Source organism: Lactuca virosa, chromosome 3, assembly GCF_052849685.1.
Source record: "Lactuca virosa cultivar CGN04683 chromosome 3, Lactuca_virosa_CGN04683_v6, whole genome shotgun sequence".
Lineage (NCBI taxonomy): Eukaryota > Viridiplantae > Streptophyta > Magnoliopsida > Asterales > Asteraceae > Lactuca > Lactuca virosa.
Window position 1 is genome coordinate 313435638 of NC_136428.1, and position 14064 is coordinate 313449701.

A 14064-nucleotide genomic window follows, 5' to 3' on the forward strand; every position below is an offset into this window, starting at 1 on the left:
ACCAACTCCACCACCTATATCCAACACATCACAAAGTTCATAAATTCCCGAGATACCCCTAGAAGTCAACTGGTCAACCCTTGGTCAAAGTCAAAGTCAACTAGCAAGGTCAATAGTCCATGTTAACCTCAACTCGTCGAGCACCCTCAACTACTCGCCGAGTTCTTGCCTAATTTTACCAACTCGCTGGGTCACTCACTGACTCGCCGAGTCCAGGGCAATCTTCATCGGACTCGCCGAGTTACTTATCCGACTCGTCGAACCCACGACCAACTTCATCGGACCCGCCGAGTCGACCATGCCACTCGTCGAGTCCCTTCAGACCTTCATCCATACAGATGCTTTTTAAGCCATGCAAAGGCTCCAGATTGCAGATCCAACCTTCCAAGGCCTGCTTATCACGTAAAGTTGCAAACTTTACGTCCATGAAAAGCTTTAAGGCCCTAAAATAACAAAACTAAGCTTGAAATGAAGTCCAACACTTGAGGGAAGGCTCATACTTGCCAAAGCTGCTACCTTTATGGATCTAGAGACCAAAGGGAGTCCAGATCTGAAGTTGCAACTTCAGATCTTGGCTCAAACACAAAATCCTTTCCTAAAACCCACACAAAAAGAGGTTAAAGATGAGATGAGCCAAAGAGACAGCTTAATACCTTCCAGAGAGTGTCAACTGATGTATATCTTTGCTTCCCACGATTTCCTAGCTTAGATTTTACTTGTTCCCCCAAGTGTTCCTCACCAAGATCTCTCTTCCAAGCTCTATCACACCAAAGAAACACACACACACACACACGATTTAGGGTTTAAGGGTGCCAAGGAGCTGTAAGGGGAGGCTGTGGAAGGCCAATGATCCTTTAAATAGGGTGCAATACCCCGGGATTTAGGGTTTCATCTACCAGCTCCTACTCGTCGAGTCCCTTCTTGGACTCGACGAGTAGATCACTAAAACACGCGGACCAACCCGCTGCTACTCGACGAGTGGGGCAGCCAACTCGTCGAGTAGACCTTGAAACCAAGAAAATTCTTACATAAACCAATACCTGAAAATCGGGGCGTTACAGTTTATGTTTGTTTTTCTTAGTTTTATATCATTAAAACTATCATACCACAAATAAATGTTCTAAAAACTAGTAATACTCATATTTCATGCAAATAATACTTTATATTCAACATAGAAATAAAACATGCAAACATTTGTGTTATAAACCAAACTTTACTTGTATTCCCTCCCTAAAACATGAAAAACTCGAAAATATGGGGGGTATGAACTCACCTTGAGTGTGTTTGTGGTTGGATAAAGAGGTGATGGTGAAGATCGTCAAGCCTAGAACACTTGAAGGTGGTTGAAGAACTCTTTGAAGATGGTATTATCCTATGAGTTTTAACACATGATAATGTGTGTAAATGAGATGAAACTAGCATGAAAGTGTGTAGAAACACTAGATTAACAAGAAATGCTTACCAAAAATCCTAAGAACCAACTTGAAGAAATAAATCATTGGTAGGTTTGCACTTGTTTCTTGAGAGAAGAGTGAAGAAGTTTGAAGATGGTGGGAGTTTGAGGTTCTAGATCGAAGTTAAAGAGGGGGAGGGTAAAGTGATGTTTGCATCGTTATTTGATGGATAATAGCCTTGATACCTGCTGGATAATATTTTGTGTTGGAAAGGATGAAACCTTCATGTCACTAAGTCAACTCTTTTTTTTAATCAACCGATAACCTCATTAACCCACCGAAATCACATGTGATTTCGGTCCAGTACCACCGAAATCATAGAGTATTCGGTCCCCAACCGAGAATTCTAAAGGCGAGATCATAGAGTTTTCGGTCCTAACCGAAAACTCTAGAAGCAAAGTATAACTCACAATTTTATGTCCTAATCAGTTGGTTTTAGTTGACTTGTTTGACTTTTCCTGACTTGTTGACTTTGATTGACCCAGAACTGCCAGTTGTCATAATATCTTACCCTATAAATATATATACTAACCGTAACTTGTAGGGCCCCAAAATTTGGCGAGGCCCGGGGCGGTCGCCCAACTTGCCCTCCCTCTAGGGCCGACCCTGCTCCCAAGGATGGAAAATTCGACAACTATACTTTAACAACGCATTTCTTAATGGTGACTTAACTGATGTGGTATACATGAAACAACCAAAAAGCTTTGAAGATCCCAATAAGCCCACACATGTATGTCCGTTACACAAAACTGTTTATGACCTTAAACAAGCCCCAAGAGCATGGTTTACAAAACTCAAACAATAATTGGTCACAAATGGTTTTCGCGAATGTAGATACATCTCTTTTTGTGCATATTTCATCTATCTCTACTGTTTACTTTAATATTATTTGAGTAAAGTAATTTATGTATAATATATATTAAGGTTAAATATTAAAATTTTCGATAATAAAAGCTATAAATAAATAACGATATAAGTCGAAGGACCAACATCTAAATGTTTGTTTATAGCAAAAAGCCCTATTTCTACGGAGGAAAAGAAACTAGTTTAGACATTATCCCAAATTTTTACAAAAAAAACTCTGAACAAAACCAGTAAAACCTACAAACTACAGGGACTATATATATGTAAATGGACATATTATGTTTAGGTGTCATTGACGTCCTCACTTTCTCGCCTCTCTCTCCCTCTTTCCGTCGCCAGCACCGGCGTCCCCACCTTCTAGTTCAAGGTCCAATTTCACAAAGGTCTCTCTCACCTGGTTTTCCTCACTGTCCATTTTCACTCACACACTCTCTCTCTCTCTCTCTCTCTCTCTCTCTCTCTCTCACGGACCACGACATCGCCACCATCCCCACCCCCTCCGCCGCCTCCTCACCACATCGCTAAGTACACCCCCATATCTGTTAGCTGGAACTTTTAGTTGAAGTTTGGATAATAGCTTTTCCAACATCTGTCCTTTATCTTCCACTTCAAGGTCAATGGGTTTGTTTTCACACTTTTCAATCACTGATCGCTTCATGAAAACGTAAAGGAGATGGAACCAATTAAGGTTTGTATTCCACCAAGTAAATCGGAGTAATTTTTGTTCTTCTTTTCCATAAACCTCCAAAGGGTGATTTATTGAGTCTGCGTTTATCACCTAGTTTTTAATTCCAATTGCTGTGCTCAATCTGAGGATAAATGCATTTGATTTTAATCTCGAATATTGCTAAGTTTGCTAGGTTTTCCTGTTGCTATATTAGGTTTTGGTATGTCAGACTTGTGGGGATGAAGGATTCACCAATGCTTTTGTTTACTGTGTTAAGTGTCTGGAGTTTGCCATTCACAGGTACGAATCGTTGTTCTTTTTCTTTTTTACTTTTCTATCTAACTTTCCATTTAAGTGCTAACCAATTGTGTATTGCTTATAGCCTTATATATATTGAAGGTCTTTGTATATATAATGTTTTACTTTTAAGAATCTATGCAATCATAGCAATATCATCAAAATAGGGTAGATTTTATCAAAGTAGAATACCCATTTAAGAAAAGGTTAAAAGTATAATTTTATAGAAAAATACTAAAACTAGACTGTTGTAGTAGAAAGAAATGAAAGTCGCATCCTATTATACACAAGTAAATGGGAAGTAAGTTGCTATTTCTTCATTTCTTGCATTTAGCCTAAGATTAGCTAGTAACTTGATCAATGAACTAATTATTATAAGGGTATGACTAAAATCTAAAACAACTCAAAAAAGAAGCAAAAGCAATACAAGATACATGGCTTCCAACATTGGTTTTTTTTTTTTTATAATATTTTTCTTCAGATACTGCTTAAAGGAAATGCCAAAGTCGTACACAGAGCGAGTAATTTGGTATTGTGAAAGCTGCCAAACAACCGTTGAAAATGAGGTTACTTCACCCAATAAGTCTTCAGAGCCCCAGAAAAAGGAAAGAAAGAAAAACATCGATCCAATACGGAAGTAAGGATTTTGATAATATATTTATTTGCTTAAATCTATTATTACTGTTACCACATGTTTGTTAACATTCAATTTTTTCAAAATGTGTGTCAGTGAAAACATGTCATCATATTCCAATTCAAGTTGTAGTTCTTCGTATCTAATAGAATTTGATGAATGGGAAGCACGAATTGGTAAACAAAATCAACGAATTGATGAGATCATCGATGATGTCATCATGAACTATCCCCGTATGATCCTAGAAGATCACCCTCCTACAGAAAGAACAAGATATCGTTCTTTAATAGAAGAGACAAAGGGGGCTATTCTTAACCATAATATACCAAAGAAAAAACGTACAAATAGGAAAAGGATTTCAGCTTTTAAGAGAAAGGAACATAATAATGATCCTCAATGGCAAAATTATGAATATAACTTTCAAGACAACTATTATAGACATGCACGACCAATCATCGATCCAATATGGAGGTAACAATTTTCATTTTTTTTAAAGGAATGTGATTCCTTCCATTTTATTGATTTTCATTTTTTTTAGCATGAGCTTATTATTCTCCCAACAATGGACAGGGGTAGCTTCAAGGTCCTAGGCACAGATTATGATGATTTATTTGAAGGATTTGTGGGACATTTATCAGACAAAGCTTGTGGTAAAGTCTTTGAAGAAGCAAATATGATGCCTTCATTGCTTATTCTTGAAATGCATCCCAAGACTTTTTTATGGCCAAAAAGTTTCCAAGATTGTGAGCCATCTGATGATCATATAGGCCTCTACTTTTTTCCAGGAGACCCAATGTAAGTTAAATTATCTATCTCTTGATTAACTGTTTGTTTTTTATATATATATATTGAAAATTTGAAACATTATATTGAATTCAGAAATGAAAAGGCTTTTGATGGATTGGTGTTAGAAATGATGGATGATGACCTGGCAATGAGAGCCGCATCCACAAATGCAGACCTATTGATTTTTACTTCCTCAGTGCTCCCTAAGTCGTTCAGGAGTGAGTCATGGCAACATAATTAATTGACTTCAAAATTCAAATACATTTTATTAATATATCAAATATTTTGCAGGATTTCGAGGGAAGTACTATCTGTGGGGGGTTTTTAGAACCAAAAAGAATGATGGGCCTAAATCAATTTGTTCCTCTCCCTCAACTTCAGATTCTTCACAAGATTATTATTTTCCAGATTCTTCACAAGATTACTAATGGGAAAAGGGATAGATTCTTACACAACTGTGAACATCAAAACACTATGAATATGATTTTTCCACAACAACTAATGCTACAAGATGGAATCACAACCTGGTTGTTGTAGTAGGGACTTGATATGAACATGATGAGGAGCATGAATGGGAAGATTCCGGGTGTTCTGGATCAATTTTGCATGCAGATCAAAGAGCACCATTTTTTCCGGCGACCTGAGGAGGGGAGGAAAGGTGATGATGTTCTGGTTGTGGTTGGCGAAGGATTTGAACTTTTAACTAAATTTTCATTTGAGAATTAAATAGCTATTTGTGAATTTCACACATAAATCTGGCATTCACTTATCTTCAAATGAGATGTAGACCCTTTTCTTTAAGAAAAGAGCAGCCTATACCGAAAAAAGATTTATTTTCAGTTCTATAAGACTACCCCCAATTTTGGTGAGCCGCTCACCATCTATAAATTAAAAGAAAATCAAAACTAAAAGATATTTGGTGACCTAGGCCGCATAGACAACCTAAGATCACCAAAGCTCATCTCTTTTTAATAATATTATTTAGTGGTGGAGTCAAATTATTTTTGTAATTAAAACTAATTTTGTTAGTAATTGCTTTTTATTTTGAGTAAAAAAATAAATAATGTATATCAAAATACGAGATTAATTTTTCTCTACGATATGATACCAATATTGGTACATTTTTTAAATATTTTTTTAGCTGTTTTTTAAAAATAAACAGGTTTATATAAAATTAGATTATGTTGGATTGTTAATGGGAGTAAAAGATTGGGTTTAATTAAGTTGTAGATGTGGAAGAGAGAGAAATTAGTTTTTTAATATATGATTGGGTTGGATTGGGTTGTCAATGGTTAAATAATATGATTGAGTTGTGAATGGATTTAATTGGGTTGTGAATGGGGGTTGGATTAGGTTGTTTAATATCTGATTGGGTTGTGAATTAGGTTGGATTGCTAATGATTGCGTATGTAGATGACAAAAACATAAATATTTTTAACGTTCGTGAGCATTTTAGGATAACATAATTAAGTCGTGATGTATATTAAGCCTTTTTATAGCATCTCAAGTGGGGCTGTATGGGGTGAGATGGAGTTGTATGGATCGGAGGGTGGTATCAGATTTGGGTTATATCATCATACAGTGGTGTTTTTTGTATGGGTTTTTATTTTGTTTGTTGATAAATATATAAAGAATATGATAAATATGGGGTGAGGCGGAATTGGAATGATAAGTTTATTTGGAAAGTTGTATAGAAACGAAATGATGAGATGGAGTGGTATGAAACTTGTATGGATTGACGATGTTTTTACATTATTTCCCTTTATGACGAGTGGACAAAAAAAATTATAATTTATAAAAGTTAAAAAACCATGTCTTGATCACTAAAAGTTTAAGACATGGTTTTTAAACTTATTATGTATAATTACACGAGTCTTATTTTTCAATGATTCGTTGATTTGTTGGTTATATAAATTATTATGTATAATTATAAGAGTTATTTTTCGCTAATATGTGTGGTGTAATCGTTCATTCTTTAAGCAAAAACGAGTATGCTTATTGTAATAAACTTGGTAAATGAAAATTCTAATTCAAAATAATGTTAAATGAAAACTATATGCAACAAGAAAATAAGAGTAAGGAGGAACATTATGAAACCATTTTAAGGTTGATCCTGTAAGAGTCAATCCGAAGCCTTTGCATAAACAAGTTTCCTTTAAGTTTGGTGGAATAGGAATAATCTCCATTATCTCTCTATATTGCGCTATGTGTTGTTCAGGATCTGTGGTTCCATTGTAGCGCTTCATGCTAGGAGTTTGGAATCGTTTTGGAACATCAGTATTGGCTATCACAAGAGAAAATCTCGAGATTATATGACTTACGGGGGATGCTTTTGGTATAGGTTAGACTATTCCTGGTACGCTCGAGATCATTTGCCTTAACTGCTAAAGTTCCTTGGCCATTATCAGGCTTATTCCTACATCAGGGTCCATAGCGTTAGCGTTAAAAGTTTTATTATTCACAAAGTTACCAGGATCCTTGTTATTGGGAGTGATGAAGGTTTCTTCGGGAACCTGGATCACACGGGCTCGCTCGTTTGGAGTTACACCCCAAGTGGGAGCAGGTGTTGGTGTTGAGGATCCTGTCTCCCGGCGGTTTCCTGAGGATCCTGTATGGTCACAGTTCAGGATCTTGGGCTGCAAGATCGAGGGTGTTGATTTAATTATTGCTTTACCGTCACCGTTAAAGATCAGAATAGGTGGATCCTGAAATCCCAGGGATCCTGGATTCCCATGAATGATGATCAGAGAGGTGTTCTTTTTAGAGGTATCTAGAGTTTTCCTCTGACCGGAAGGTCCGTTTAGAGGTAGTGGAAGATTTTCAGAGGAAATGGGAGGAATAGATGAAGAAGATAAAGTTGGTTGGGTAAATATGATTCTCGAACGATTGTGAACACCACGACCCCACGGTGGACGCCAAATTGTTTTGGTCAAAAATCGACTAGATGGATATCAACCAAATTGCATGAGAGGCTGTGGTGTTGTTATTAATTTGAATATGGAATTAAAATCAAAATAACACATGTGTTTTACAAGGAAAGCCCTTGATCCTTGCTAGGATCTCCGGCATAAAACATTAGGAGGTGATAATGATCACCTGCCTTGCATGATCTTATTGATTTGAACATGAATTATAGAGATGAGCTTGATAATACAATTACAAATGATAAAGTAAGCCTAGATGAGAAAGGTGTCAGCTAATTGTGCTCGTTGTGTGAGTTTTACAAGTGTATTTATAGTCTAGGTTAAGTAACTATAAATCCGAGATTTCCGAGATCCTGTTGAATTGGTATTTGTAACGTGCTTTGACTTGGTATTCCCGAGTTTTAAGCCTGGTTGGAGTGATTCTTCATTGTGAATGAGTCCTATGTTGACAATTTCCGCACATGTGAGAAATAAACAAGAAATATAGCCGTTAATATTGGTATGAAATAATAATGGCGATGTTCAGGATCTTGATGTATGTTTGGGATCCTAAGACTCCTTTAAGATTTGGGATCCTGGATAGGTTTAAGGATCCTTAGATATATCTTTAAGACAGGGGATCCTGGATAGGATTGAGGATCTTGGCCCTAATAATGATAATGTTATAAACCTTAGGCATTTACTAGGGAAGATCAAAACTTAGGATAACATGTCAATGTTATAAGTCTTTGATTACACGTTAGGATCTTTACATATGTTCATAAATAAGAGGGTTGCCAAGTCACTAAGCATGAAATGATCCCCTTACTCACATCCCATAGTAAGACATCGTGCATCCAAGTGAGGTACAGAAACCTAGACTCGTCTGAAAGAGGTAATTAACTCTTTAAACCTTAGAGGGAATTAAGTAACCTTAATCATATAAAAGATGATCAGTCTCTATTCGTAGTTGTTAGGATCCTTGAGCTTCGGTATGTTGAAAATTTTAGCTTGGGGTGGACGTTATCCTGGCTAACGCCTCTCCAATGCTTAAGTCACTAATGTTCTTCAACATTAAATAAAAGAATTCGAAATAAAATCAAAGGTAAAGAATGTGTATCTTAGATCTTGTTGGAGAACGAAAGATTTTAACTTACACAAAATATGCTTTCAAGTGTGTGGCGTTCCAGGAGCTTGTTAAGATATCCCCTTCAAGGGTAGCGAGCAAATATGTCCTATTTCCTGCTTTTGAATCGATAAGATGTGGCCCTTCTCATTTGGGTGCCAACTTGCCCGCACTAGGATCCTTGGTATTTTGGAAAGCTCTCCTTAGAACCAAGCCACCTACCTAGAATTTTCTGACTTTTATGTTTTTGTTGTATGTTTTGGAGATTCTTGGTTGATGAGATGAAATGCGGATCCTGGCAAGATTCATGAGTTCATCAACAGTGTCGAGATCCTAGGCTAGGATCTCATCATTGTTTTTATGATCTTGGATTTGGTATATTGTTATAGGTTGTTGGGTTTTAAGCACTATAACACTCCTATGGTGCACATGCAACCCTAGATGCTTTGGATCTATGTTTTCTCTAATTATACATGCAATTTGAATTTTCCAAAGCATACATCCTAACCAACATACAATAGAGGATATACCATATAAAATCAAGTTAGATGAATACCTCGTGATGAAGTTTGTAGTTCTTGGCCTTTCAAGAGCTTAGCACCTCAAGTGTGATGCCTCAAATGGTTCACAAACACCATGAATAAAGGAGGACTTTGAGAGAGAAGTTAAGCACCACCAAAATCGGCTAGGGTTCTCTTAGAACTCTTAGTTAGCTTAGGTTCACCGATTTTGGCTAAGGGATAACACATATATAGTGTAGGATTCCAAGAGTCATGGGTAAACCCTAATCTATACACTTAGGTTATGATCCATATCTCATGTCGGCTAACTCTTCATGGATACTTACATAAAACTTAGCCCAACATGGATCAATAGCCCAAACACTATATATATATATCACTGATTTACATAATCAGTCCCCGTTAATTTAATTAGTCTCTTTTGATCACTAAATTAATTCCAAATTAATTCTTGATCAATACTAATTAAATAATATTATTTCACAATTAATATATTATACTTGTAATATATTAATAAATCATAAATAACCTCTTTCTCAAATATCCTTCCTATCAAATTGTTCTGGTGAAGGCAACCCAAATGGACCATGCTACTCTCGGGTCAAGTACATACCAATTATAGTTATGGGCTTAGACACCAAATCCAATAGTCTCCCACTTGGATAAGTCTAATAACTATTATTGCAAGTATGACTCCAAAATCCCGACTAGCAATCGTAGCTCTTAAAAGCCGCTGTCGAACTCTGACCTAGTCAAATGACGCGTCCATTAGATAAGGGATCATATATTCCTCCATTCTAGATATCGTATGAACTGAGACATGGATTATAATCATTATCTCTGTTCATGTGTTGTTTCCCGATTTCCGATTTATGACGACCGGCTAATTGAACAAATCAAATCAGTCCAGGCTTGGCCAAGCACTTAGGGTTGTCATCACTAAATCATCGAGGGGCCCACATATATCGCTTTTATCCACATTGGGTAAAAGGAACGGATAAACTTCGACTCAAATGCTTGCTTGTACTTACTCATCAGATCACACACAACAATATGTTTTATAACACCAAGTTACTGGTGCGTTTACATATGTCAATGCACAACCGACTTGTAAACTACAACTCACATGTCTTGGTGTCAAGAATATAAGATATTATCGTCTCATAATCACTCGTGATAAAATCAATGAAGTGATTCAGATGAGCGTGGGTTTAATCCAATACTCAAATCTTCTTACAGGAGTACTCATGAACACTGCAACAAACTTGTGCTATGTCTAAACGCCTTTAGACAATCTACAGACCCACAAGAATAATCGAATCCAATATGGTCTCAAAACTTTTGAATATTAATAAAACACCTTTTATTTAATCACCATATTGGTTACACATTATTCATTGTATAATGTTGCGATTTATCAACCTTACACTTGAATTAAAACAATAGTTATCCCATGCTCCAAGCATGCACACTATGTTTACCTATGGTCCTTACTTTGTGAAATATATAAATTGTAAAAATTTCCAATGACACTCATTTCACAATTCCAAATCCTTATCGTAAGTGTAAGAATACCAAGTCCTTGCCACTTACTTTAATCTGTTAGATTCTAAGCTTATGTGCAATGATCCTTTTGTAACGACTATGTACACAAGTCATAGAGAGTTTGCAAATTACAAAACTTTCCATTGGACATTATTACAAAACAATTCCATAGATACAAAGTATCATATTCAAAGCACATTCCTTTGAACATCCTTCTTGCATAAAAGTTTCTAACTTACTCATAGATTCTTGATATCGAACTCCTATTATGGAAACTTTTGCATAATTGCCATATTACTATCCATTCTTAATAGAATCCTATCTATTCAAAATCATATCAATATGGTCCATTCATTACAATACTTCTAATTGCCCACAAGCAACCTATCTTTAGCGAACCTTAGATTGTTCTTAGCAATTGTTTAGCAACTTTAGTCATATCCAGTTCTAGTCCTTTTTCCTTCTTAATGCCCTAGGCATTTGGAAAATTCAGAACACATAAATATTATGGCATATGCAATCGATCCTATACCTGAAGCATATGGGATACGATTCATATAAAGACATGATACCTTACCATTCTCTTGCTATAACATTTCCATATATAGAATTTCCTTATGTCGAATCTTTTCAACATAACATTCATATATGTCCTTGACTAAATTTGATTAAAATCTCAATCTAAACTTTTAGAATTGAAATGAAGTATAAGTTCCTCTTCCTTAATTATAGCAAAACAACTTTTCAAACCTTGCAACTTTGCGAATTGAAACCTTTGTTTTCTATAAGTAACATTGCTAACTCGCAATAGTTACCATAATAATTATGCTCCCACTAGCATAATAATTACTATGTTACTAGCATAACACTTATGCTCCCACTAGCTTTGACATGTATCCAGAAATCAGCTGGACTTCTAGAAACCAATACTTATTGACTTTCTTACCAAAGTTCAGATTTCTAACACGAGATGCTTTGATAAGCCTTTATATAAGCTCATACACCCTTTACTAGAAAGCTCATATGTGTGTCTAAACTATTCAGAACTTACAACAATAAGTTCTGAATGTTCAAACTATTTGCCATTTCTCACAATTCGAACTATGAAGAGGGATGCCGTAATCATAATCAAATTTGAGAATGAAAATATCACAATTGCTATCTCCTTAAAATCTACTTAGTGAAAGCGTTTCCACACAATCATTTTCATGAATTTGAGAGAAACCTTATGACACTTAGATTTTATGGTGTATATGTTCCTATCCATGTGAATTTGTCATAACCATAATCACAAGACAAGGTTAGTGACAAATCCAAACTCATATGGACTGAACTTGTTCAATCTTAATTTCTTGCCACCTGGCAGCTCAAGGGCCTACCATTGCTTTCAAGTTGTTATGCAAACAATTGAGCACTCACAGAACTCACATGCATAGTCAACTTTAACTGGAATGGGCATAGAAACAAGAATATGTCAACACGATAGGTTACAAACCTCAAGTCGTGCGCTAGTGATTAACAATAGGTTTATTCTTGATTAGTTATTGAAGCTTTCAAGATCCTTAAGACTCCCACTGACCACTTGACATATAAAATTCCCTTGTCAAGAAACCTTACTTAACAAACAAATATTCAAGAGTTAGTGCGGTTTCTTATCGAGACAAACACGTCACACAATTGGTCTTAGTTGGTCTTTGTCTTATCCAAGACATCACAACTTACCAATTTCAAATGTATAAGAGTAATAAACATTTTTTCTCTTCATTTGACAAGTGTTATAAACCTTCTTTAAGATATGTCACTCAAGTTACAATCTTGGATCATGACTCTAAGAATTGTTTTGGAACGAAGTATGACTCATCTTCTTGATTTAACCACTTCAACAATTCATGACTCCTCTTCTTAGCCATAAGAATGCGCTAAGATGTCCTTAGAGGATTAATTGTGATATGGTTTCATAATCATTAAGATGATCATAAACATGATACTAAAGTACTCTCCCATCTTTTCAGATTTGAGAAACTTTTATCTTTCTGCCTAATTTGATTCTTCTCATTCGTTCTGCCATACATTGAAACTTTTCCAATGTTTCAGAATTATACTTAAGCTTGTAAGTATAACCATATTTACTAAACTTTAGTAAATCATGACGAATAGTCTTATCGATCTTTTTGTGGTGGACTTGACCATTGTACAAGAATGTGTATTCTATCCCTTAGTCCTTCACTTGACTCACATATACATGTGAAAAATGAATTTTTCTTAATTTTCCAAAGATGAAAACTCTCATACAATACAACTTGCATGATTCCAAGTTTCGGTCCAATTGAAACTTGGGTGATGAGAATCTTTCCTTATTTGGTAAATTTAGACACTACCACAAATGAAAGAATCAAATTCATATTTCCATTATTGCTAGAAACATACAAACATCAATTTTCCATAAATGCCATTGCAAGGAGATATAAAATAAAGTAAAACAAAATTTTATTTATTTATAAAATGCGGAAAAAACTTTTTCCTTACAATGCAACTTTAAATGAAAACTATGCTATTACATATTTCCTAGCAATCTATCATAACTCTTAAGTAGTAGCTCAAAAATCCGATCTTCAAACCATGTGATTGAAGTCCATCTTTGCGATCAGATTCAACATACTCTTCTTTTAAGCTTCCTTCCCTCTGCTTAATCCTGCAAAACATCAAAATGCAATCTAGTCGCATCATGTATTAAGAATCAACAATTAGGAACTTAACAGGGTTAGATAATGGACTTACCTGAAGCAGAGTCAAACTTTTTTATTCTTCCTTCTCTCAGATCCTTCAGGTAGTTAGGGCAGCTTCGCTTCCAATGTCCCTTCTCTTGACAGTATAGACATACAGACTCTTTGGGAATGGTACATGGGACAGTCACAGACTTAGCCTTTCTCTTTACCATTTGGTCAACCGGGTTGACCATGGCCACTTCCTTTCCATTGGGAAAAGAAAGTTTTTCTGGACTTCCAATGTTTCCATTATCAATGCCCATGGAAGTTTGAGAAATAGACCTTCCACCCAAATTTGCTTGACCATTGCGCCAAATCATTGTTGATTCAGCAGCAACAAGCAAATAAGAAAGATCTATTAGGGTCATGTCATGATCTGTCACATAGTAGTCTTTAATGAACTCACTATATGACTCAGGAAGTGACTGAAGAACCCAGTCAATAGCCAACTTCCTTGGGACAACGACACCCAACATTCTCAACCTGTCAATGTGTGAATTCA

The 14064-nt window shown here is 35.8% G+C and overlaps 1 protein-coding gene across 1 annotated transcript; it reads left to right on the forward strand.

Annotated features, from left to right (window-relative positions):
* The first annotated feature begins 2616 nt into the window (after positions 1-2616).
* LOC145167336 (PHD finger-containing protein 1-like) lies at positions 2617-5508 on the forward strand. Its single transcript, XM_079086515.1, has 7 exons — positions 2617-3006; positions 3200-3285; positions 3764-3919; positions 4013-4387; positions 4487-4711; positions 4796-4920; positions 4994-5508. Exons 1-7 carry the CDS (start codon positions 2992-2994, stop codon positions 5128-5130), a joined length of 1119 nt encoding a protein of 372 aa, XP_078942641.1. The 5' UTR covers positions 2617-2991; the 3' UTR covers positions 5131-5508.
* Positions 5509-14064: the final 8556 nt, after the last annotated feature.

What these genes read in the sequence shown, in the direction of transcription:
- LOC145167336 (XM_079086515.1), top strand. An exon ending in ATCATCGATCCAATATGGAG is followed by an intron (nt 4,388 to 4,486) that starts GTAACAATTTTC and finishes AACAATGGACAG; the next exon opens with GGGTAGCTTCAAGGTCCTAG. An exon ending in TTTTTTCCAGGAGACCCAAT is followed by an intron (nt 4,712 to 4,795) that starts GTAAGTTAAATT and finishes TATTGAATTCAG; the next exon opens with AAATGAAAAGGCTTTTGATG.